The 27,677-nt window shown below is 45.2% G+C and overlaps 1 protein-coding gene across 1 annotated transcript in view; it reads left to right on the forward strand.

The window, feature by feature from the left end:
- NT5DC1 (5'-nucleotidase domain containing 1) overlaps positions 1-27,677 on the forward strand; it is a 1,533,630-nt gene that overhangs the window by 175,799 nt on the left and 1,330,154 nt on the right. The window contains exon 4 of the mRNA XM_078648807.1: positions 25,761-25,870. Coding sequence (XP_078504933.1) covers positions 25,761-25,870 — 110 coding nt within the window. The remainder of the gene's footprint in view (positions 1-25,760; positions 25,871-27,677) is intronic.

Here is a 27,677-nt window from a genome sequence, read left to right on the forward strand (position 1 = left end):
TAGGTATCAGTTCTTTTAGTAAACACTTCGCTACTGTCAGTGCGTCACTTTGGGGAGTAGGGTAAGCTTCTACCCATTTTGAAAATACGCAAACAATGACAAGGACATATCGCTTCCCTTCACAACGGGGCATGGTGATGAAATCAATCTGTATCCTTACAAAGGGACCCCCTGATCTCCCAATTTTGCTCAGTTCAACCATTGTCCTCTTGCCTGGGTTCATCTGTTGACATGACAGGCACCTCTGGCAGAGGGACTCTGCTACTTTCCTGAACTTCTTACTATACCAAGTCTGTTGAAATACCAGAATCATGGCATCCCTACCAATGTGTGATCCTTCATGTATTAATCTTGCCATTGTGCCAAGCAAGTGTCGGGGTAATACAGGCATACCAGTTGGGCCCAAGATGACACCATCCACACGTCTCGGTCTACACCCATCCTCCTTCCATTTCTCTCTTTCTTGCCAAGGAGCCGACTCCTGCCACTCTCTCACTTCATCCCAAGTAGGCACTTCCTCAAACACCTGAAGTTGGCAGCTGGTTCCTGGCCCCCCTCGTTTTGGATTTACGATATACCGATCTCTGGCGCACCATTGGGCCACTCGGTCAGCATAATCGTTTCCCAGTGATACTTTGTCCATGCTCTTCTTATGAGCACCGCATTTTACCACTGCCAGTTCCTTGGGTAACTGGATGGCCTCTAAAAGGTCATGCACCACCTTTGCATTCCGAATGGGAGTACCTGAGGAAGTCAGGAATTCCCTCTGTAGCCACAATTGGCCAAAGTCATGCACAACTCCATAACAGTACTGACTGTCAGTATACACTGTTATGCGTATGTTTTTCCCAATTTTGCAAGCTTTTATCATAGCAATCAATTCGGCTACTTGTGCAGACTTGATGTTATATAGGTAACCTGCTTCTTCGATTTTTGTTAAAGAGACTACTGCATAAGCAGCACTCAGGCCTCCTAGTTCATGTCTTAGACAGGAACCATCTACAAACAGCTCTTTATCATGCTCAGGCAATGGCGTTTCTTTTATGTCTGGGCGTGGTTTTGTGCTGAACTCTGTCAGATCAATGCAATCATGTTCATCATCATCCCCACCTTCCATTTCCAGGGAGTCGGGGAGTAAAGTGGCAGGGTTCAGAATACCGCACCTAACAATGCTTACATTTGCTGCACCCACAAGAATCCTCTCGTATTTAGTCAGCCGACTAGGGGTGAGATACTGCGTTTTAGTTCTGGTCAATAGAATTACCACTCCATGTGAAACATACACAGTCACAGGATGTCCCATGACTATGGACTCACTTTGTTCCAAACTTGCACAGGTAGCAGCTACTGCTTTCAGACAGCCTGGCAACCCAGCAGCTACTGGGTCCAAGGTGGCAGAGAAATAGGCCACAGGCCTTCTGGTCGTGCCATGTTCTTGAGTCAGGACTGACAATGCGCAATTATCGCGAGTGTCACAGAATAGGGCAAACTCTTTGGAATAATCTGGCATTCCCAGCGCAGGGGCTGTACACAGACAGTTTTTCAGTCTTGTGAAGGCCATTAGGCTTTCATCGTCCCATTCTACAATGTCTGGCATTCCTCTCGTGGTCATTTTTATCAAAGGCCTGGCTAAGACTGCAAATCCCAGAATCCACTGCCTGCAGTATCCTAGTACTCCCAGGAACATTCTGACGTCTTTTTGAGTACGGGGCAACTGCATCTTTTGAATTATTCTCACTCTTTCTGATGTGAATTTTCTGACACCCTTTTCTATCTGGTGTCCTAGATATTTCACTGATTTTGCACAGAACTGTAGTTTGTCAGGGGCCACTTTATGCCCTTTCTCACACAGATGATTTAGGAGGGCAATGGTGTCAACTACACAGTCCCTATGACTTTTAGACGCCAGTAGAAGGTCGTCTATGTACTGCACTAAGACAGAGTTCCCAGGTAAGGTCAAAGTCTCTAGACATTTCTTCAAGATCTGATTAAAGATAGAGGGGCTCTCTGTATACCCCTGAGGGACCCTGTTCCAGCAATACACGTGACCTTCGAAGGCAAATGAGAAAAGAAATTTGCTGTCGGGGTGCAGGGGTATCGAAAAGAATGCATGACATAAATCAATCACAGTGAACCACTCAGCATCCCAGGGAATCTGGTACAATATCACTGCTGGGTTCGGGACAATAGGGCAGCAAGGAACTACAATTTTGTTTACCTTTCTCAGGTCTTGCACTACCCTATACTTGCCACTAGGCTTCTTGATGCCCATAATCGGTGAGTTGCATGGGCTGCTCATCACTTCCTGTATGATGTCTCCTTCTAATAATTTTTGTATTTCCAGAGTGACACCTGCTTTCACTTCAGCATTCATTCGGTAGGGCTTAGTGTTAGGATATACTGCATTGTCCTTAATGGCTATCTGTATGGGGTCCACATCTTTCATTAATCCCACATCTTTTCCAGTGAAATCCCACACCTCTGGCTTTACCGCTTCCTGGAGTTCTTGGGGCAAATCCTGCAGGGTCAATCTTTTAATTTCTGAGTCAGGTCTAAGTAACAATAATTTATAAATGCCATCTTCATCCGGGGTCTGTATTTCAACACCTTTTGGTGTGCAAAAGATGGTACAGTTCATTTTGCACAGCAAATCACGACCTAGTAGATTCACTGGACTGGTGTCACAGACAACAAACCTATGCATTTGTTTAAAATTTCCAATTGAAATCTCCATTGGTTCGGTAACAGGAGTACCAATCAATTGATTAGATACACCCACTACTTGGATATTTTCTCCCGAGAGGGGTAGGTTTGCAACGTCCACTGTTCTTACAGTAGAACGGGTAGCGCCAGTGTCCAACAGAAAGGTGACATCATTTCCGTCAACTTTTCCTTCAATGTATGGTCCAGACTGGTCTACCGGCAAGGAAGCGCCAAGTACGCACTCCTCGTCCTCCCCTCTCAGGCCCCGTCAGTCCTGATCATTACAAAGGAAGGTATCATTTAGCAGATACTGCGAAGTTGCTGTATTTCTGTTCTCACCGCTTTCCCAAACTTCTATCTCCTCACCCTCTGCTTGCCTTCCCCTGTATACCTGCTTGGGTGCTCGAGGCACCTGAACTGTTTTTACCTGGGGTTGAGTCTTTCTTGGTCTTTCTTTCTGCGTCTGTGGAGTTAAATCAGGAGTTTTTGCATTATCATCTATTAATTGAGGACACTCGTTTCGCCAGTGTCCAATTTCGCCGCACTGATGGCAGGGAAATTTCTTCATAGCCTCTTCCCTGCTAAATTTTGGCCGGGGCTTTCCTCCACCCCCTCCCCCAGGACTTTTGTTCTCAGCATTTTTAACCATGTTACTCAATTGTTTTTCCTGCTGTTCTGCGAGATTCACCTGAGCCCACATCACTTTTTCCTTAAGGGCCTTTTTCTTTTCTGCCATCTCGTCCTCGCAGTACTTAGCGTACCGCAGGACCTCATCCATTTTCTTTGTATGCCAGCAGATTTTATTATCTTTTATCCACTGACAAATTTCAGGTCTTAAACCATTTACAAACCTGTAAATAAAATGCGTCATGTCCTTCAAATCGATGTTATCAATACCACTGTATGTTTTAAATACCTGCAATAACCTCTCATAGAAGGAGTGCACTGTCTCGTCCCTTTCCTGTGTTGTTCTATCTATTTTTGTCCAATCAGTTTCCTTTGCGGGCACCTTTTCTTTCAAATGCTGCATCACCTGCTCATATTTTCGCATGACATCCTTTGATGGCTCCCCTGTTTCCTTATTTCTTGGGTACTCCTCACTGGGCCAGTCTATGGCTATTTTACACTGGGTCCATAAATCCACCGGAACCACAATGTCGAAAAACCCATCCAGGTCTTTCCACAGACATTTCTGTACCTTCACGAACCTTTCCACCTGCCTGTACCAGTCTACTGGTTTCTCTCGTAATTTTGGAAAATCGTTCGTAAAGGACACAATATCCTGTCTAGACCAGGGGACATGCACATATTTCCCTCCAGGTACTTCGCGCATGGGGCATAACTGTTCAGGTTTCTCCACCTCCCTTAAAGCAAATTCAGGAGTCACTTGTGGGGAGCGAGCCTCTTCCCTCTTTTTCGCCCACCTTCTTCTCCATCTTTCCACATCTCCCCATTTCTGTAGTACTCCCAATAATTCTTTAATCTGCAGCTTTTTTCCTGCCACATTCAAGTGCTCTATATCTTTGTCTGAGAAGTCTGCTCTGTACGGTTTCTGTAAGGGCTTGGATTTTGAGATATCTACCCCCATACTAACTGCTGTTTCGGTCAGTTTTTCGTGGAGCACTCTGGTGTTCCTTGTAAAGCTTTTACATATAAACGACAATTCTTCTTCAGAGTAGGTATTCAATCGATCCAACCCCACATTTCCTGCCATTAATTCTTCTATTTCTACCCTCAGCTTGTAGAGGTCTAAAGGTTTCGTTTGCGGAGTCTGTTTCTCTAATTCACGACTCCAACTCTCAATTTCATCTGGAGTTACCAGAGAGACATTCCTAGTGCCTGTTGCGGATTCTAATTTAATCTCTTTCGCATTAAAAGGGTTATGCCTCTGCTGCATTCCCTTTCCGGTCGGTTTGTTTGGCAAGTCCAAGAACGCAACTTCAGACTCGCACTCACTGGACTGATCATCTATGATTATCGGTTCCTGTCTCGGGGGTGCCATGACTGGGGTCATAACTGGAGTAATCGGATTTCCCTGACCATTTCCGTATAACGGGACCACTGGTCCAATAGTTACTGGAATAGTCAATGCCTCAGGGCTGGTATTTAACTGGGAGATTTTCTGAATTATTTCTGTCCTTTGTCTAGCTAGAGCCTCTTGCTCCTTTTCCACTAGTATCCTTCTTAAAGTCGTGTCATGTAATATCTGTGGGGTCAAAGGAGGAGTAAAACTCGGGGCAGTAGGATGCGTTTCACTTGGTCCCCCACCATAATTTGGTTTCGGAAATAAAGTTCCAGTGTTAAAGGACCTGCGCTCTTCCCCATATGGAGGTTGAATAAAAGGCAGTCCTGAATTCGATGGTTTCTCTTCGCTTTCATACAAGGGTCTGGGAAACAAAACTTTCGTACGTGAATATTTTTCTTCCTGGCTTGCGGGCACTTTGGGATATATATCCCTTGTTTCCGCAGGTTCGGGTTTCTCAGAATAGGGCAATACTTGACCACCCCCTCCCAGTCCTAGGAATCTGTCTTCTTCCTTGAGGAAGTGGCGTCGGGGAGCATCTCCTACACTGGAAGGTCGGGTTCCCTCGTTATAAGGTGGCGGACTTCTGGTACAGATGTCATCTATCAGTTTATCATCTGACTCCCCCGGGGCCCCCCAATGCTTACACTTTTCGGTACTTTTCTCACCCGCTGCAGGGTTATGACATGCCGGCATCATGGGAAACAAACCCTCAACAATCATGCTCTGCCTCCACTGTTTCATCCTTTTATCCCTGGACTCCTGTTTCAGCCTGGGGTACCACTTGGTCAAACCCTTGTCCATTCGGGGTCTTTCTCTTTCAAAAGCCTCAATTTCCCATTCCTCTAATGCCTCATACTGCGTTAGTCTCGGTCTGGGATGCAATTCGTTCATCCGAGTCCTTAAATTAAATAGGATCCTACCATTGAAAGTCCCATCTAATGGAAATGCCAATACTCCATCATCTTTTGTGTACTTCACCCAATTCTCCAACCACACACAGGTATTGTACCCTCGGTCAAACATCATAAATGAGGCAGGAGTATTAGGTGGTGGGACAAGAACACCTTCCCTAGATTTAATTGGTTTGTCCGTTTTAAAATAATTTTTCACCTTACTTACAAGGGACAATTTTCTCTTTGTTCCGTACATAATATCGTATCTATTAGTTTTCCACTGATCCCTTTCAAACCCTAGGTGCCTTGGATCAGGTCGAGTTCCTGTAGTCTGCGAGTGCCACATACGACTTCTACGCTAAACTTTGTTTACAAACTACCTCCAATCAGAACGCGCTTCAGAAATCCGTGCGACCAATGGGTGCGCGACTCTGAATAATCTCCGCCAATGGGTGCGCGGCCCCTTCGTGAGACAGTTCCCACGCTCTGGCTCTCACCCCTCCTTTACAATACCAGCTCCGCTACCCGCCCGCTGCTTCTACCAATCCCAGCGCGGCACAGAGTGACGTCAGAGGCGCTTCGCGACTGACTCCCTCCCTTCACAAGGTAACGGAAACTTTCTTTCATTTAAAGTGCTCAGTGCTTGGTTATTTTACAACAAATACACATTCGCCACAGTGCTCAAGTGTCTAGATAGAGAAAGAATTATTTTACTGCAAGTAAACTACTTCCATTTACTTTTCACTCGCTGCGAGTAGATCTCTTCCGCCTACCCTTCACTTTAGCATCGGTGAACCTGTTATTCCCCTAAACTCATCCACTTCTTTCCGGGATATATTCCGAGTTTAAGGTTTCCCAGCGGACCCCTTTGCTTTCACGCTAGCTCCGAGGAACCTGCTACTCTTCCGATGTGACCCTTACCAGGTTACGCCACTATGGGAATTTTGCCAATGAACCACGTTACTGTCATTTATTCACACATGTATTCAGAAAACCCTAGTTAGTGCTTCCCGGTTATCTTAACCTGCACCTAACTTTCCTCGAGCCTGTGACCTCAGGACAATGGATTCTATTCACCACTTGCCCTTTCAATTCCCCGGGGAGTTCGGACAACAAGAAACAATACGGTTTACAAATGCATGGATTAGTACATATAACAATATAAGTACAAGAATAATAACAATACAAAAATTCATGAGTTTCAGCAGCGTATTCACAAGAGAATGATCAGGTCTCTTAGAACAGCCGCTCTTCTAGCAGCATCAATATACTAGCAGCTTCCGACTCAACTAGTTCAACTAATCCCTGCCTTACTCTCAACTAGTCCCTAACCATCCTCTAGCTACCAGTAAAACTGATAGAGCACGCGAGGCCACCCGACCAATAGTTTTCGCCGTTTTCCGGCTTCAGGGCCCATATACTTTCAAATCACCATATACATCGATCAGGTGACTTCACGAGCTCTACCAATTTGTGTGTGTGTTCCCTACTATTAATTTCCAGTGCACCCGACTTACCATCCACCGATGCGGGTACCTAATGACCACAATGAATCAGGGAGCTAGCTGTAAAGAAAAGGCAGCAAAATACAAACCCAACCAATAACATTCAAATACTGTTTAAATGACCACGGACAACTGGAAGTTTTAAAATGTTTATCTAAAGTTCGTTTTCTTCATGCATCAAGTATACAAGAATGAGACAATCAATGACCAAGATAATGTAAATTATGTAGCTATATAAAAATAATGATAGGGTAATCATTGAAATACTGAGATAAAATGCAAGAGAAAAATACTATGCAATTCAGTAATATCTAAGCATGGGCAGACTATGTATGGGTAACTATAGGAGGGCCTATAATGAGTAACACGCTTCACTTAAAGTAAAGGGGCCTTTGAACAGTCTAGGTAATGAAGTTCTAGACCATATCAGAAAATTACAAACTGCAATGCAAAATATAATCTCTAACAAGTGAGAAGACATAGGAACAAACTTATGAAAATATGTAATTGACTTTCAATAGTTGCGGAAAGGCATGGAAAATATAACATATGCAATGATGAACTTTATTAAAGCAAAAGTTAGAAATTCAGAAGGTGCAAGATTTTAAGAATTTCAGAGCAATATTTACCTAGAATGGTGTGGAAACCAAACCCTGGCCACGGGTCAGTTAAGGACAGGAAACCCTCAAGGAAGGATACCCCTCAAAGGACAGCAGGTGCAGAATGGACACCCAGGACAGGACAGGATACCCTCGGAATAGGAATCAGGACAGGACCCTCAGGACAGGACAGCAAACCCTCAAGACAGGACCGCTCAGGACAGGACCGGAACCCACAGTTCGGAAGCAACGCCTGCGCTCCACCCGCTCTGCAGCTATCGATCAAGACCCCGATTGGGTCAGCGAACTCCCAGTTAAGTGCTTCGCCAGCACTTTAAGGTTCAGTAGAACCTTAAACTATGGTCAAATTCGGACAGAGTGCTCCGCAGCTCTCTGTATCTTCAGTCACCTATTGAGTGCGTTGGGTCAGTGACAGGTCAGCTAAACCAGACAAGTCGGACGGCTCCCTAGGTGAACCCAGGGTAGATATACAGTTTGGGGACAGTGTACCACCCCCCAATGTTGCAAAGTGTCAGAATCCCTCAATTTGGATTGGTCCTAAGGTAGGATTTGGGTAGCACACCAATCACAACATAGTAATTTAAGCCTACATTTGCATAGTAGGGTACCGCCTAACTAGATTGGGGTTCCCATGAGAAATTGTGCAGAAATACAATGGCAATTTTAACAATGTTGCACTGCGAGAACATGTGATTGGTTCAGCCGAGTTTTCAGGTCGTTTCTCAGGAGCATCTTGCTCATCACTGCCAACTGGCTGTGTTCCATCAGTCAAGGTCTGCTGTGCCTCGGCAAGTCGCGCAGGCGCAGAAGGGACCTCCAAGATGGTTCTCGGTACAAACAGAACCCCATTCCCCGCGGTACATGAAAAGTAAGCGAAAACAAATTAATACATAATAATGTCATTATGAAAACACATCACAGGGTTTGTACTTTTAACTCATCATCAAGAAATAAACTTATGCGTTTTAAATGTTAGCTACATTGATACGGGTACAAGAGCAGTGGCACGAGCAGTACCACATGATAAGCACAGCTATGAATTACGCATGCGCATAAATTTCCCTCCACTTCTGCAGACGCGTCAGGACACGTGAGTGTGGCTGACGCATGCGCAGTAACTAAAATACAAGCGGCAGCCATTCTAAGTGACTCGAGTAAATTATTTTAGTAAAACATATAGGCAAGCGTCTTAATCTTTATTTAAACTAAATATAAACGTTAGTAAGACTTACACTTATTACTTTGTTACACATAAACGAGGTTCTTGACTTCGGCAAGCCGCAAAATATGCGAAGCTTTGCTTCATCAATACCAGCTCCATGTTACCAATGATTATTCTCCATGGCTCACTACAGTGCTGGTATGTGTGTACCTCTATTGGTTATCTGTAGTCGCTTATGCCATATTGAATGTGTCTACCTAACACATGTTCAATTATTTTCATTGGTCTCTTGTGCCAAGAGAAAGGAAGCTTCGTGCCGGTCCATTGTTTAAGAGCTCCTGATTCTGAATGTTTCCTTAGTAATGGGGTTGTGATTAATCACATAACCGCCCCTGCTCCTCCAGCAGTTAAGATTATTAAAAACTCTTTCCCCTGTCTGCTGTATGCATTAACAGGAACCGTGTTTTCCAGACCTTTGTTAGATCTCTTGTGCATGAGGTTAATGGATGAAGCATATATTTTGTCTGATACTACTACAGAAGCTGAATTGGGAGCCATCAAGTATATTATTATTTCTTGCTCCTGACATAAGCCCTTGGTCCTTATTGTCGTTAGCACACATTGAAGAAGTTGCATAACCAGACCTGTTGAGACAGAATATTATCTAGGTTGGCTTACTTGTATTTACATGTCATGTTATGCATTCTTTTGGTTACTAGCCATGATGAGATTGGTGCAGAGATACATTATGCTTTTTTAGGACTATGCCATGTTTTGACATTTTCTGCGAAAAACTCTGCACTGTAATTATTTTATTATTTTCAGGTCTGGCCTATACACAGCTCTTCAGTCACTCCAACTCATGTATAAACAAAATACAAATTAACATACACACAAACACAGAGTTGCTTTAAGGCAGCCCTCTTGATCCATTATCTGTTGTGCAGTCATTCACATTTTGCCACCACACAATACTGCATGGTGCAGTCCACTTCAGTAACTGCCTGCCTTGCACTGAAACCAACACTTTACTGGCCTATGTCGTTTTTTCTTTTTTTGTATCCTTTTTTAGGTCTCGTGGCGTAACAGCGCGTCAGCGCTGTGTCCGCCAGGAGATCTTTTGTTGCTGACTCTGCTTCCCAGGAGACAGCACCTGGCCGCGCGCAACTCGCAAAATGCGATCGGCGCAGGCCACGCGCGCGCGAACGCGCTCGCCGTGGCTGTCTCCTGGGAAGCGCAAACATTACAGGCACACCTCTCCCTGCACGCATGCGCACACAGAGACACACACGAGCACACCTACACACACGCACGCACACACACATACAGAGACCCCTCCCCCCTCGCCGCCGCATACATACATACATACAAGCGCACCCCCTCACACTAAACCCCACTTACCGCCATTCTACACTTCTGCAGCCTCCACGGGGCTCCCCCTCGGCCATGGGAGCCCCGCGTCACCAGCACTGCTTCTCTCCGTGGGCGCGGGCTTCCGAAGACGGAAGTCCCACCCCACGGAAGTCCCGCCCCACGCAAAGTTTCTGTTTCGCGCTGTAGCCTGATCCGATCCAGATCAGCCCCGAGGATTAAAGGGGTGCCTTTCGGATGCTGGCCCAGGGCTCAAGCAGTGTGGAGAAGTATGTCGTCGTGACACAGCAAGGCAGGATTCACAGACCTAGCTAGGCTTGAGTGCCGGCAAAGTTGCTAGATGAAGCTATCCAGTCTCCCCCCGCTATCCCAACTGTCCAGGGGGGGCAGCGATAAATCCCAACCAATTGCGATGGGGTGCAGGTCCCGGGGGTCCAAGTCCGTGCTCAGCACCGAGATAACGTCCTTCGCCCCCTAGGGGCACTACTCCTCCCCCGGGGCCAGCGCCGATCGCTCCTCACCTCAGTACTCTCCCCCCCACCTGATCCTGCGGGTGATTAAGGGGTGTCGCAGAGCCTGGGCAGGTACCAGGTACCGGGATCCGTACAGGCCGTCCCAGAGAGCCGCCATCGATTCTTCAGAGCCCCCGGTGCAGCTCGCTGACAGGAGTGGGGACAGCGGGGCAAGAAGTTGTACCCCAGCAACACCCGCACCCCCGTCGCTCAATGTAGGGCAGGATTCAGGCTCACTGGCAGGTGGGAGTCGCTCCCGCGGCTCCAGCAAATTGGCGGGTGAAATCACCACGGCTCCCCGTATCCGCTGCCTCGGGGAGCCCCCAAAGCCGCTCACATTCCCCAGCGCGGCTCGCTGTCAGGAGCGGGGACGGTGGGGCAGGAAAATGCACCCAAGCAAAACTCTATTGCTCGGTGCAGAGCTGTTCTCAGGCTCACTGGTAGGTGGGGATCATTCCCATGGCCTTTGGCAAAATGGCAGGCGGGATCGTCTCAACGCGAGTTTAAGCTATTGGCATTGGAAATGACAATGCCTTTCATTTATGTTTTAAAAACCAAAACATAAATAAAAGGCCTTGTCATTTACAATGCCAATTGCTCAAACTTGTTTCTCTGTCTCACCTTCCTCTCTCCCAACTTCACCCTCCTTTCTCTCCACTACAACGTGCTGCCCCACCCACTTCACCCTTCCACTGACTCAATTACAATAACTTTTATTCAAGTATTAATTATTTCAAAAAATTAAAAGCCATTGTTATTTGTAATATCAATACATATAAGTCACATAAATACAACACATATTGCATTACAAATGCTATAGGTGTTATATTTGCAAAAGCTATAACTATTGGCATTGTCATACACAATGCCAATAACTCAAACTTTAATGCTACGAGACCTATTGCATTGCAAATGCTTGGTATTAGTTACCCATTATGTCTTTACGCTTTTTTTTATATATAGAGTTTAATATAGCGCGAACTAGACCCGAAGATATCAGGTATCAGAGCGCTTTACATGAGCACCAATTTCCTTACAGATGGACACATTCATTTTGTTAGGCACGAGGAGATTAAGTGATTTGCCCAGAATCACAGAATGTTGATCGTCATTGTTGAAACTTGAACCCGGTACCCCAGCTTCGAAGTCGCCTGCTCTAGCCGTTAGCCTACATTCTCTCCCCATTTTCTTTGTATTCTGGTTACAATATTTCAAAGTCAGTGATATCTATTACAACTAAAACGGGTTTCTGTACCTTTTCAAAGTCCACCTCTCTCCTAGAAAGCATCCATACAGTCTTATTAAAATTATAGGTGACAGATAATTTTTTATAAATTGTTGAATATTTTGTCAGCATATGACCCCCACGTTTAGGCAGAGAATTGTTTTTTCTTTTCCTTTTTCTTTTTGTGGCGTAAGCATGCCATGAAAAATAAACATAACGTTCTTCTCCAGTTAAACTATGTCGGGGGGAAAGGTGTTTCTCAGGTTGCATCTGTCTGTTATTTGACAAAGCAAACGAGGCAAGCTCCATTAACAGTTTGAATTTTAGTTCTGTTATGAGCAGTGTCAGGGGCGGCTCTAGGCTCATGGCGGCCCTGGGCAGGGAGCGTAGGTAGGGGGCCCCGGAAGAGGGGGTCCAGGTGGGGCGGAGCGCGGAGGCCCGTGAACAGGAGGGGGCTAGGGTGTTTGGAAGTGGAACAGAGACGGAGGATACCAAATCCCTGCCAGGAGCCTCCACGCAAATATGTATCCATCCTCAGAGGATTATTATATTAAGGATATATATTGGTGTGGTGGCCCCTGGGGTTTGGTGGCCCTGTGCAGGTGCACAGCTTGCACATGCCTAAGGCCGCCCCTGGCAGTGTGTAGTTAAATTACGGTTGACAATTGGCTAAAATGGAGATGAGGCTTCTGCCTTGTGCCTGGTTCAAAATGTGAGAATATCTCTAGAATGGCAGATGGCCATTTTGTGCTTAAATGACTGGTTGGGGAAGTGTGAGGATCTGGGTATACTATATGATATGGCTGTGGGACCTTATTGTGAAGTACACTCACAGATACCTTCTTGGGTCCAGTCAGTATTGTTTATTTAACCTTAAACTCAACCCTGGGTATCCCTGGCTGCCAGCAGTAAGTCTTGGCTAAGGAATTTAGGGGCTTATTCCGATGTTGGTGGGCCCGCCATCGACAGGCCATCGGTGGCGAGCCCAACAACATCTAATTGAAACCTTTCCTAATTGAATTCTTGAATATAGATTTAACTGAAAATGTGTTTGAGTTTGGTCAGAATTTATTCCGCCAACTTAAAGGTGTAAGTATGGGGGCCTCAGTAGCACCATCTATAGCAAATATCTATATGGCTCTTTTTAAGATTAAATATATCCACAATGAAAATGCCCCATTCTTTGATTCTGTTTACCATTGGTCCAGATATATAGATGATATTTTCTTTATCTGGACCAATGGGGAACAAAACTTATAGGAATTCTTACAGTGGCTCAATTTAGTAGATACTAATCTCAGATTTACCGCACATACTAGTACACAAAAAGTTGATTTTTTAGACATTTTAATTAGACGTAACTTAGGGATTTTGAGAAGAAGACTTATTTGTTAAGCCTTCTGCAAGGAACACTCTCTTGCATTTTAAAAGTATTCATCCGCGCACTCAGAAACAAAGCATTCCCTTTTCACAATTCTTAAGAGTGCAACGGAATTGTACAAATATATCAGATTTTGATTCGCAGGCCACTGTGATGAAAGCAACGTGTCTAGCTAGAGGGCATCCCCACCGGCTGGTAAGGGAATGTAACAAGTGAGCGAGATTCTACAATAGAGATCATCTCCTCAAATCAGCTACAGGTCCAAAATCTAACCAATTGGTATATGTCACAAAACACTCTACTCTGAATACCAAAGTTAAACTAATCATTAATTCTAATTGGCATTCTTTAAATAGTGACCCAGAACAAAATAATAACATTGGCAAACCATTGTTTGCATACCGTCGAAACAAAAATATTAAGGATATAATCGTTCATTCATGATTTGACTCCCTATCTACCAGACAACCTTTCATTCAAAAAACTATCAATGGTAGTGCACCTGTTAAAGGAACTGTAAAATGTTTGTCATGTAAATACTGTGAGAGAGTCATGGAAGGAGAAACCCTTATTCATAATGGTTTCACCATACAGGCACAACAACAATGGAACTGTAAAACCCAAAATGTGATTTACTTAATTCTTTGTCCATGCCAATTAGGCTATGTCGTAGAGATATCTAGAGCAATTCAAACAAGAATTACCGAACATCGTTCTGCCATTAGGACGGCCAAGTTAACTGCACCCTTAGTCAAACATTATATTGATTTGAACCATATACCAGAAGATATGCAATTGCTAATATTGGAAATGATTAAGATGTCAGATGATAAAGGCGGATTGCAAATTCGAAAAAGAGAGAGGTCTCTTGGATCTTGTCTCCAAACACCTATAAAGATGGATCAAATAACGATCTGCCGTGGGAAAATGCAATTGTATGCAAATGCTTGAACCTATTAATAAAAATAGTGCCTTAATATAAATAATTTGTTGCCAACAAAGGTGTGTTCAATGAAAAACAAAGTGTCATAAAATAATAAACGGCGTCACTTTATAGTAATTTGCTTTATAGAACTGAATATATGATTTATTCTATAATTGAACATCTCTTTTATGTGATCATAAATTCCAAAGAAAAATAAATGTCATAACATATGAATAGGTGTTGCTTTATAATAATTTGTTTAAGAGAACGAAACATATGATATATTTGTAGCTGAACACCATTCTCTTGTAAGTATAAGTCCTTTTGAGCACTGTTATCTTTAGATTACCTGTATTTTGATATACCACATAAAGCAGATCCTATCTAAATAGTTAGGAAAAAGAAAATAATTACCAACATCGTTAAGTTTATTAATTTTATGAAGTACGAATTTGGACCATTAAGTTTCAATGTATGTGTATTTATATATATTTGAACATAATCTGTGTTAATAGTGAGCCAGAGAAAACAACAACTAATAAAGTTTAGCTGATAACTGTCAAGTAAGAACTTGCACAATCGTTATGAAATGAGTACGCATGGAATTAGAATCTTCCGTGGAAGCAATAGTTGTCGGAGAGAGAACAGAATAACCAATAAAGTTGGGTTGACAACTTACCAGGAAGTACGAACTTGCACCATTTTATGAAGCAAGTTCGCATTCTAGTGTTTTCCGGATCGTCTGTCGGCGTGAAAAAGAACCAATCAATTAGAATAGTTTTTACGTGATGTAGGCGTCATGACGGCCCGCTAATATTACGTGATCGGAAATAGAAGGGACACTCTAGTATTAAAACCATAGAGCTATTCTATGAGGTCGATTGTGGACGTCAAATCGCAGATGTTGGTCTATCGCTAAATAGGTAAGCTAAACCTCAAGGAAAAATCTAAATAGACAATAGCATTATGTTAACATAAAATAATAAGACAGAGAATAATTGTAAGTCTGGTCGTCCACTTTTATCCCTGTTTGTTTAGGCACCTAATCCTACATTACAGATGTTCGCCATCATTGTGAACATTTATTAACGGACACAACTTTAAATTGGAATTAGGTAAGCTACATCGATCTTTGTTGACTTATTCAACAAACATTAGTTGGAGCTAATTCTCCTTCAAATAATTTTTGGGATCACGTAATATAAGGAATTTGTGGTTGCCAAATACGATAAGATAGTAACGATAATGGAGTAAAAGTAGGAGTAAACATAATGATACTACAGATAGACATTGCAATTCATCGATAGTTTCCTTTAAACATCACTGCTATAATGATTTTGTTATACAATTGCACTCTAGCGCTCAATAAAAATAAATAGCAACTTGATTGTTTTCTGATACCACTGTTCTTTGTCTCCTAGATAACGTTAATAACAAAAAAAATGTCAAACAAAGCTAATAAAGTTCTAAAGAAATATACATACAAGTGTATCTGCGAAGTAGAGATAACGGGTAACTCTTATTTTCGCTTATAAAACATTTTTTACCAAAACACATTTTATTCTGTGTCTGACTAACCATGTGGATTGTTACAGATTGTAATCCCTTTAGTATATCAAAGCAGGGGAATCTGCTTTTATCCCGCAGAAGGCCAACTAAAAAACTTTCAAAGTAAGCATCAGTATAGGAATTTAAGCACTCAGACTATATGAGCCTAGAAGCGGGACTATCTGACTCTTCTTTTCTGCACTTTATTCTTTTCTCACCTAATGGATTAATTCTTTACAAATTATTTTTAAAGTAGTGTTGTCAAAGTGAAGGCATGATAATTACTTGTGGTATTTTTATCTAGAAAAATGTATTTCTCAGTGTATTTTCCAAATTATTTGGTTTTAGGTAATTCTGTGGCAATTCCTGACGGAGGCGCACTTTGTGCCGAAACGCGCGTCGAAGAAGATTCATTTTCTGCCACTCTTGGTTTTATTGTATTTTAGATATGTCACTTTTGTACTGAACAATTATAATATTGTTGATTCAATTATTGTATTTTATATTGTCATCAATCTGATGTCTTTTTAAATAGGAATCGTTTCTGTACTACCTTTGAATTCAATTGAGAATTAAAAATGTATATTAAAATAAATTCTTCCTTTTTTTGGGGGGGGTTTACACTGAGTATTTTATAATCATTATTTTTATGTCATGTCATTATGTTTGACAAATTACTTATCACCTAGGAATTTATTTTCAACTGCATACTTACCCTGTCCTAGGAATTGTAAAAACAATTTTACAGGAGGTCCTTGATACTTGCATTTGATGGGCCCAACAACATCTACAGGAGCGGTCCGACTGTCGGATTCTGATCCGGCGGTCAGAGGCATTGGGCGGAGGCACCGTCAGTGCAGCGGACAGACAGTAATCCCTATAATAGGGCCGGGGCCTTCTCAGGAACTGCCGTAGGGATTACAATGCCCGTTTCCGTCTGCCTTTTCATGGCGGTCCAAATGCCATGAAATGGCAGACGGAAATGGACTTTGGAGGCCCCTAGCAGGGACCCCCTTCCCCCCTCGGCCTCCCCTATCGGGGCTGGAGGGCACATGTGATGCCCCCCTCACAAATCCATACAGGGTGTGCCAGGCACCATGCGCTGTCTGGCACAAGGTGCATGGATGTGCAATATGCCTTTTATCAATTGCAGCTTGTGCCGCTGTCCTTTTTTAGGCCATAGCACAAGCTGCAATTGGAAAAGGCATATTTCAGACAGCCGTGCTGGCCGTCGCATTGGAATACCGGGAGCAGAACCGCCGACTAATAGTCGAGCAGTTCCACTTCCACTGCGATGTCGGTCTGACGCATATCGGAAGTAGTGTGAAGCATTTACAGAATCAAGCAACTAAATAAGAAAATCACACATCAATAAAAAGACACAGCAACTATTTTTTTAAATAGAGTGCATTTTAATGAATTTTTGGAGACCTTGATCCAAAACCCACCAGAGGGTTCCGGAGATACAGATTTTAGATCTTTTTATCTCTTTTGTTCAAATTTGTTTTATTGATTATCAGTGCTCCAAAAACATTACTGTTCAGCCAACCTACACCCAGGAGGACGCCCCTGGTACCCGCACCAAAACAACCCCCAGCCACGGCCCAGGAGCTATGTATACCACATGATAGTTCAGTGTGTCCATAAGTGTGCGTAATGCTAGAGCATCTACTGTTGAAGCACCCAATTACCCCAACAACAAACAACAACAACCCCACCCGACCCTTCCCCCCCACACCCCCCCAACCTCCCCCCATCTCCGGTGTGTCGCAACTTCTTCCTGGGCACCTCACCCCGAGCTTATTGATGTGGTTGCTAACTCGAGGAGCCAGGCTCTCTGTCGAATGCATCTGTGAGTCGCAGAACCCTGAGGTATTTTGGATAGGTAAGTTTGTTGAATTCCCCCGCTAAAAGAGAAATGAACGGTTCCCATATGGTGGTGAAGGACTCTGCCGTTTGTGTGAGTGTCGCCTGAATCCGCTCTATCCCCATTATATACCACCACCGATGAAGCCAGCCCACGTGTGTAGGTTTCCTCGTGGAACCCCAGAGGGAGAGTATGTGTTGTGTTGCCGCTCCTACTGCCAACCCCATCTGTCTTCCCCTTACCGATTAAAGTGGAAATGTTAAGGCGTTGGGGAGTCCTATTAAAGTGTAGGCAAGGAAGCGAGGGATTTCCGTCTCGAAGTGAGTGTCAATGTCGCGAAGCACCTCAGTCCAGTAATCTGTTACTCCCTCACACTCCCAAATCAAATGTGTCAGTGTCTCTACTTTGCCACACCCTCTCCAACATGCGGAACTGCGGCTTGGTTTACTCTGATGTAACCTCGCCGGCGTCAGGTGCCAGTAATATGCAATCTTAACCGCCGACTCCCTGCTAGCCATGTTCCTGGCTGTGTGGTGTACCCTATAATAAACGTCCCGCCACTCTTTATCTGTCAGAGTCCGTCCAAGTTCTGCTTCCCATCGCCTCTGACCAGCGGAGCGCTGAGTAGCCGGGGGAGGACTCAGCATCTTATACAGATCGGTGATCACTCGTCTATCGGACTGTTTCGTGATGAGCCATTTCTCAAAGGCTGTCAGCCTCAGAATCGCCTGCGGTAGCGTGTCCCCCGTGTGAGCCAGTGGCGGATCTGAAAGTACTGGAACGGCTGCTGTGCTATCAGTGTATACATCTCCTTCAAGATGTCAAGTGGGATAAAGCTGTCCGAATCAAACAGATGGCTGGCTGACCTACATTCGGATTCCCGCCATTGGCGAAACGCCCCTTGCTCCATCCCTGGAGTAAATATCGGGTTGTCGAAGAGTGGCGTCATGGGCGAGGGGAAAGTGGTAAGACCTCTACTGACTGCCACCGCATCCCACACCTTGAGTATTGAGCGAGTGATAGGTGAATTTTTAAGATAGGCCGGCCTGTTCGAGCGATGCAGAAAGGGGAACTTTCACAGCGACATTTGGGCCATTGCCCTGTCCTGAAATAGCCATCGCTTTTCCGATTCTTGGCGGTTCCATTCCAGGAGATAACGGAGTTGTGTCGCTTGGAAGTAACGAAGAAGATCTGGGATGCCCAAACCCCCCTCATCAGGAGCGCGCCTGGCCAGATCTCTGCGGAGTCGCGCCCGTCTACCGGCCCGGACGAATTGCCGTATCGCATCTTGCATCTTCTTGAGCATCCCTATCGGTGGGGTGATGGGTATGGTTTGGAACAGGTAGAGAATCTTGGGGAGCAGGGACATTTTGATCGCCGCCACCCAACGCAGCCAGGAGAACGGTTGCTGTCGCCACCTCTTCAGGTCCCCCTGTAGTTGAGCAAAAAGTGCTACATAGTTGTGCTCGACCGTTTGCGTTGTACTGGGCATCAGGGTGATCCCCAAGTATGGCCCCGAGTTGTTATAGTACGCAAGCGGATTTACGGGCATTACAGCCCAGGGGGAGGATCAGGGATTTCCCTACATTCATTTTGTAGCCGGATGGTCGCTTGGGGAGTGTCATAACAGCTGGCGACCCACGACCTGAAACGGTCACCAATGCCAAAACGTGCCAGGGTCTTGTCCAGGTACCGCCAGTCCACCCTGTCGAACGCCTTCTCGGCGTCAACCGACAGGAGAGCTGCGTCTGTGTCGTTAAAATGGGCCTTGTCAATCACATGCAAAAGTTGCTTAGTATTATCACTGCACTGTCTGTTGGGGATGAAGCCCGATTGATCGGGTTCTACGATACCGGGCAGGCACGGCCCCAGTCTAGCTGCCAGAATCCCTGTGAAGATTTTGAGGTCTAAATTAGGCAGGGAGATGGGCCGGTAGGCGGCACACTGTCCTTCCCGGGTTTGGGCAGTACGATAATGTCCTCGGTGAGCATGTCCTGGGGAATGGAGCCTGGCCCCTGGAAGGAGTTGAACAATTTGGTAAGCACAGGTGCCAATAATGGGCAGAAGGCCTTGTAGAAGCCTGCGGAGAATCCGTCGGAGAATCCGTCGGGCCTTGGTGCTTTTAGAGGTTTAAGGCGTGCTATTGCCGATATTACTTCTTCCGTCCTGATTGGGGCATCCAGGGTCAGCGCGCTAGCCTCATTAAGGGCTGTTACGGACGCTCCATTGAGGTAGGTGTCCCCTCCCTCTGGGTCTACGGCTGGGTCTGTGGCATAGAGTGAGGCGTAAAATGCTCGAAACTCTTCCGCTATCTGCTCATCCTCCTCAAGCATGAGTCCTCCCCGGCCCTGGATAGCGGGAATTTTTGAGCGTTGGACCTTAGCTCTAAGCTTACTGGCCTGTAGGCGCCCCGTTTTATCGCCTCCCACATAGTATGTATGTCAAAGACGGTAGAGCTGCATATTCCGCCCGATCGAGGTCCAGGCTCGCCTGCTGTGCCCTCGCTGCTTTTAGTTGGCGCCAAATTCGAGGGGCCCCTGTACTGCTGTGTACCCTCTCTAATTCTAACACCTGCGCTGCTAGCGCCTGCCTCCGGTCCCTACGCTCCCACGCCTCGGCCGCCGCAATAGCTATAAGATCGCCGCGCACCACCGCTTTAAGTGCCCCCCAGACCGCTGTCACCGGTACGTCCACGCTGTCGTTAGTGTGTAAGTAATCTATGATGCTTCGTCGTATTTTTTGGGTGACCCCTTTCCGTTGTAACAGCGACTCCCATAGACGCCACCTGCCTGCGTGTGATTTCGTGCGAGGGACCGCTATGCGAAGTATGACCGCATCGTGATCTGAAAGTGCCACCGGGTTGATGTCGGCGTCCGAGACCAAGGGAGCCAGATCCGTGGATCCCAAGAAGTGATCTAACCTTGCGTAGGTGCGGTGTACATGTGAATAGAACGTGTATCCTGTGGAGTTGGGGTGGTCCTCCCGCCAAATAGCCACAAACCCTCTGCTAGCCAGCCATTGTCTGCCTTCCTGTGAGAGTGCCCCCATAAAGCCATAGCGATGGCCCGACCTATCTTTATCCTGGTCGATCACCAAATTAATGTCACCTTCAACTAATGTGTATTTTGCTTGAATCGCCAAGATATTAGCCAGGGCCCCCCTGAGGAAGGGTTCTTACATTGTGTTAAGAACATACAGCGACCCTATAGCCAAGGACATTCCCCCCACCTGAACGTTATAAGCCAGGAGCCTGCCTTTGATCTCAGCAATCTTGTCTCCCACCTGGCCCTTAAAGTGCTTAGCGAACAGAAGTGCTACCCAGGCATTTTTCTCTGTCGTTGAGGAAAAGTATTGCGGTGGGAAAGCCCTGGAGCGCATGCGGTGCCAGTCCCTGGAGAGCAGATGTGTTTCTTGTAGCAGACATATTGAAGCCCCAGAATGCTCCAGGAAGGATAGAATCGCCCTCCGTTAGATAGGGTTATTAAGCCCTTTGATGTTTAACATGAGAACCTTCACGCTAGCTTCAGCCATGGCCCGACTCCATTGGGGCTTCGTAGTTGTTCGGAGGTGCCCCCCGGCCCCCCCGCTCTGCCCACGCCCCCTTAAAATGCGATACACCGGAGCCCTCCCCCCTTCTCTCCCCCGTCCCCCCCACTTCCCCCTGTCCCCAGCCCGCCAACCCCCAACCGGAACCAAAACTCTTTTTCCCCCCATGCCTCCCCCCCACCCTAACCTCAACTCCATTACCCCTACAACGAAGCATTGCCCCAGTCCTGCTGTATCGCTTCGCAGGCCTGTGGTGAAGTCACTTGGTGGAGCGAGCAACTTTGCCACCCCCCGTGGCTCCCCGCCCACCCCCCACCGGACCTGGATTACAAAGTGCTAAGGAGTCCCCCCTCGCATGAATATATCAGACCGTTGGAGCAGTGTCTCTGGCAACGTCTTGAATGGCAATGGCCCTCTCCTGTGTTATAGTGTGAGGGTCCGGTTTCGAGTTTACAGTAGGAGAGCGCCTGCGGCTAACACAGTGCCATTCCCCTCCCGACGGTCACCGGGCAGGTTTCAGTGACACAGATTCCTCATTTTGTTCAATGCCCAACAAAGTGCACGTGTCGCGAAGTGAGCGAAGTTAATGCAGGGCGCCATTCCATTTGAAAATCAAACGAAAAGGGTGCCCCCAGGAGTATGGAACCCCTTAGACCTGAAGAGGGACAGGGGATGCGGGTTAATGTTGATTTTTATCCTGGAAATGTGCTATGATGGCGAAAAACCACTTCTGATGTATGTATGTAAGATGTTTGACAAAACCTAATAAAAATCTGTTTAAAAAAAAAAAAGAGTATGGAACCCCTTTATTCCTGAGAAAGTCTGTGGCCACCTTAAACGCTTTCCTCTTCTGAAGCAGTATAGAAGTCCGCAGTAGAAAAGCCAGGATGTCATCAATTCTGATGACAAAGTCAGCTGCTTCCCCCAGAACATCCCGGAACAAGACTTGTAGGTAGCCCATGATATCCGGACCCTCTTCTTTGAGTGGGACCCTCCGGACCCGAATGTTGTTTCGACGGGACTGGTTTACTAAGTCCTCCGCATGAGCTTGTAGGTCCACTTGCTGATCTTTAAGGCGAATGACTTCCTGCTGAAGTTGTTCTATCTCGTCGCTTCTGGTGTGATCTGCCTCTTCGATGGCGGCCACTCTTCTGATCTCTCGGACCTCCCCTGCGACCTCTTGCTATAGTGTTTGAAAGTCCTCGCGGAGGGAATCGAACAGGGTCTCCAGAAAGGACCTGGTGATGGGCCCCTCGCCTTTGCTAGATACGGGGTTTTGCTTCATCGCCCCTGGGGCTCTTTCGGATTTGTCCTCTGTTGGGCCCGGTGACTGGTAGTTACAAAACGTCTGCAGTGGCTACCACTTTATCCATTTGGGCTCTTTCAGCACTTGTTGTCCTGGAACTGATTCGAAGAGATCAGCATACTGATTCTCAGAGTCACAGGTCTTGGTGAAGCTGGGAAATCAGTCCCAGTCTCACTAGTCCAAAAGTGCAGCAGGTGCAGTCCTCTTGATGATGCAGCCTTTCTTTGCGCGGCTCAAGGGCAGCAGGGCAGTCCTTCTTCAGTTCTCTCTTTTACTCCAATGTGAACTGAGGGGCAGAATGGCAGGGGAGCCCTACTTAGTTCCTTAGTTCAAGAAAGTGACCCCATGCCATTGGGCTACTGGGTCCACCTCTTCTCTAATGATGAAGTTCCTGTGATGTGTGGCGTCTAGCTATCCCAGAGTGTCCCATTCTTGCCCCCTTCAAGATGGCACAACCCTTTCTCGGTTGTTGGGAGTAGGGTAGTCCGCCCTACAGTGGGCTTGGAAAACAGGTTTGGACACAGGATTCCCTCCCTTAGTTCTGTCTCCTAATTGTCTGCAGTAACAAAAAGCATCCCGCTCAGGGGTGTTGTCATCAGCGGCCCTACAAAGGTGCCTTCACCTTTGAACCAGTCTTTTGAGCTAACACCCTGAGTGGCCATCCTGACAGATGAGGTGACACCTTGCTCTGTGGTATCAGCCTTTGTTCATGGGAGCTGTTCACACGTCTCCACAGGTGGTCAGAAACCTGTCTATGTGTCAGTGCCTTTGTGAGGTCACTGTACTAGCTGGAGTGCAGAGTGGCAACTTTCTAAAAGTTGCTTAATAGTGACTTTAAATCTGACCTGGGCATCAGATGGGATTTAATGTCCCAATTAATTTGATACTTTACTTGACCCTGTTAGGTGGTCCCATTCAGGAGTTAGACGGGTTGAAGTGCCAACCATTTAACCTTGTCTTAGACAATGGGGGTCCTAACTTTTCCACAGCCAAGCAACAATTTGGAGGTGTTGCTGCTAAGAAATATAGAAAATCATATGTCTTACTTAGTAACATATAGCCCCGTGCCAAAGAACTCCGTAGGCCTTCCCTAGAGGAGCCTTACATATATTAATTAAGGGAAGTGTTTGCTTTGCCATTAGGTGTAATGGCAAAGTCGACTGGCAGTGCCACTCACTGTCCTGTCAGTCTGCAGTGGCAGGCTGGGTTTGATTTAGTCTCTGTCACATTCAGCGTGGCACACCTAATGCTGCAGCCCTGTGTGAACACTCTGGCGTATGTGCCCTGGGTGCCTGGGTACCATATACTAGGGAGGACTTATTAGTAAGTCTGTACTTGCTAATTGGGTGTATCTAATTCAACATAACTTTGCATAGGGTTAGAGCACTGACACTGAGGTCTGGTTAGCAGGGCTCAGTACACTCTTGGGTCGGAGAACCAGCAGCATCAGTTCAAATATGTGGGAGTGAACATGCAAAAAGAGGTATTTCTTTACAGTGAGTAAGCAATTACCTATGTTGCATAGAAGGTTTGTGGCAGACTGTAGAAAGCACAATGGCTTATGTGTGTGCAGTTGCACGTGGACATATGTGGCAGCTGAATCAGAAAATAAGGGATATCCTGTTTTGCGGATCACAGCTTCTGATTTACTCATTGAGTGAATGACTATGCCGCTGTCAGCGTGTTGGAGCGCTTCATCCTTTGCCCAATGTTCTGACCTTCCTAGCTATTGGTTGCCAGCACATGTGTGCCTGGAGCTTCTGAAGGGAGAGATGCATGCTAACTGATGTTATAAATGGAGTACCTGACAAGTCAAAGACTACAAGAGAGGTCAGTAGATCTTCTATATGAATATCTGGATTTTAGTATCAATCTGCCAAAATATTGATTACCATAATATTATCAAGGTTAGCATAGAGTTATTGTTGTTAGCTCTACATATATGTATCTGGACAATATATATTTTTCAAGGTACGTAGATGTGTAGTTAAGATGTATACTTGACTGCTTGTACAGTCTGTTCATGCTGTGCTTGAGATTATGTGCCTTTTGCCTGCGTCGCTCCGATTCTATGGCCTGCTATTTTTGTTTGTTTTATTCCTGCAACAGTTCTCTCATGTAACGTAACTGGTTCTATTGTACAGTGCTCTGACACCTTCGGGTAAAGTCCGCGCTTTATAAAAATGCATTAAATAAATAAATAAATACATATATTGACATTCATAATATTGTGGTATGTCGATACACTGGCCACAAAATTTTGGTAGATCAATATTTTGGTCCATGATATCCTGACATACATCTAGGTCAGAAGATTTAGAAAGTGTATATAGGTATAATTAATTCATTTTGTAAGTGTTCGTTATACTTCCCCCTTCCCTCCAGCAGTTAGGATGCTCTCCCTTCATCCTTTCACATCTTCGATGAGTTTGACTACAACCAATGTAGCATGTGTGTGTCGGTAGTATATGTGATTGCCTTTTGCCGGGCTAAGGTTAGTTTGCCTTTGGAGAAGGGATCCTATCACTTGGCTGGCTGGGCTCTCTTTGCTTCCTCAAGTAAGGTTTGCAGTGGTCATTTCATTTGTGGCCTTTGGGTCATTGGGTTTGCAGTTTCTTATGTTTCTGAGGGGTTTGTTGGACCCTTATGCCCACAAATGTCTTTCTTCCTTAGACTAGCCAAGATCACAGACACCAAAGGAATTTGATGAGGAAAAGAGATGAAGCGTAATAATACATTTATTTAATTATCAATAGCCTGAATTACACATAATCGTCATCTTCCTCCTCACAGTCCTAGGTTCCCTCCCTCCAATTCAGTCAATATCCTCGACAAATGTGGTATTGTTGATCACTTAAGGAAATTGAGGTGGCAAACCGCCTATAGGTGTCCTCAAAGCAAGTCGAGGGGTAGAAAATATATGAATACATGAAAGAGCAATCAAGGTTGCCCATCTCGGCACATGGCTTCACCCTCATGAAGCAAGAACTGTAACAAGGTAGAGTAGGACTTAGCAATGAATAGCATTTGTGAGCAGTTGACACATTGTCATTGCTTTTGAGGGATGACCACATGACCTCCTATGCTACCAGTTTTTTATTGAAATATTTGCGACTGGTTCTTTAGTTGCCTTTGTTTATTACCATGCATTGTTTCTCTCACTCAAACAGGGCGAGTCATGGCACAAAAAGCCTCTCCTTGGACGAGATAGTCGAACTCTATGGACAGAAAAGAGAATGGAAGCACTTCAAAACCATTAGTGAGGAATTTGCTCGCTCAGGTAGAGTTAAATTACAATTTATTCTTTGGTGACAGCATTTTTTAAAATAACGTAGAGTTCGACATGCAAGCCTGTGCTATTGTCCTCTCCCTTCCCCTCATCATGGGCTAATATTACTACCTAATGCATTGTTTTTAGGAAGCACACTGTGACACATCTGCACTGTGATAAAAACCTCTCTGATGATTCTAGGACTTTTATTAGACAGAAGTGTAGATTGGGAGTACATGAATGGGTTTTACTGGCAGGAGAGACTGTACAAAAGAGAACTTATACCATATAGTACAGGGCAGATGGGGGTCTTCATCCTCCGGCCACCTGTTCGTCGAAGCTACCGAGATGTAGGATAATTTTCAGAACTTAGGTATAAACTGACAGAGTCTTCATCTGCTCCTACACTACTGCGTTGAATCCAACAGGGTTGACCAACAATTAGGGAAGGGCTGCTTAGTTCCTGACCAAAGCTTAGCTTAGTGATTTGGCACACATGTTGTAGTGCTGAACCCTGTGACCTGGATATAAAAGTTGAGGGAAGTATTGTAAACAGATCCCACACTCTTTCTTTATAATAGGATGTAAGGCAGGTCTAATCTTTAATACAACTCTCAATTTTGCCCCTAAGTTAATAGACTTTTAATTCTTCATGACCATGCACGCATTCAAAAAATGCTCTGAATTATGATCCCACCTGGCACTAGCTGGTGCGGGCGAAAGAGCACCCCTATGAAGAAGCCTTCCACTTAGTGTGGGTGAGGGATTTCATCATTATTTGAAGGATACTTCCAAGAGACAAGTATAAATAATTGTCTCAAGTAAAGAAGACATTCTTCTTTACTAGAGTTGGTCCGTCTATTCTGGATATTGCATATATGAATAATATTTCAGATCGGTTACCAAATCGATGCCGACAATAATCAGCGCCACCTACAGATTGATGATGAGCCTGGCGATCTAACCAAGCTTTCCCATTGCCTTACCCACATCCACTGTTGGACACAGTACAGATGGCTTTGCCTCAACAGCAAGAACACTGAAGTCTTGTTCTTTGGTCTGGTAAACCTATTCTCCTTCTTCCTCTTATGGCTATTCCTCAACTCCAGTGAACCAAGCTTGTAACCTGAATTTCACCTTTACAGATAAATGTGGTGTACAATTCAACATTTTCCCACCTACCAAAACTGCCATTTCTACCAAACAGTCACAATGATATTGCCTGTTGTCCTGTTCCAACTGGATTACATTTATGGTCTTTACATATGCCTCGCCGGCACATCCCTCGTCAATCTGCAACAAGTACAGAGCGAGGCTGCCCACATGGTCCTGGGTATGGGTTGCCATGATCATACTACCCATGTTTCTCTGATCCCTCAACTGCCTCCCAATGATAGAAAGAACATCCTTTAGAACTCTCTGCATTATTCACAAGGCTCTACAAGACCATACTCTGAAATACATTTCCAGCATATTTGAACCACACCTCTTGACTCTTCGCCTCGGGTCAACAATTCAAAGTCTGCTATTGCCCATTGATTAAAATACCAAATATTTGCAGATTGGTCACTTCATCATCAGGGCTCCTCCCTATGGAATTCTTTACCACCCAACTAAAACATGAGAATGTCCACATCTAATTTAGGAAATTCTTGAAGAGACATCTCTTCACACTGATATTCAGGTAGACCCGTTGTCCCCTCATGTGCCGGTCAGACGACTCAGACCGTACTGCCCATTTTCACTGCGCATAAGACTTCATCATCAGTGTTAATCGTCTTATGGGACTATTACACAGCTTTTTAGAGTGGACTTT

This window comes from Lissotriton helveticus, chromosome 6, assembly GCF_964261635.1.
Source record: "Lissotriton helveticus chromosome 6, aLisHel1.1, whole genome shotgun sequence".
Classification (NCBI taxonomy): Eukaryota; Metazoa; Chordata; class Amphibia; order Caudata; family Salamandridae; genus Lissotriton; species Lissotriton helveticus.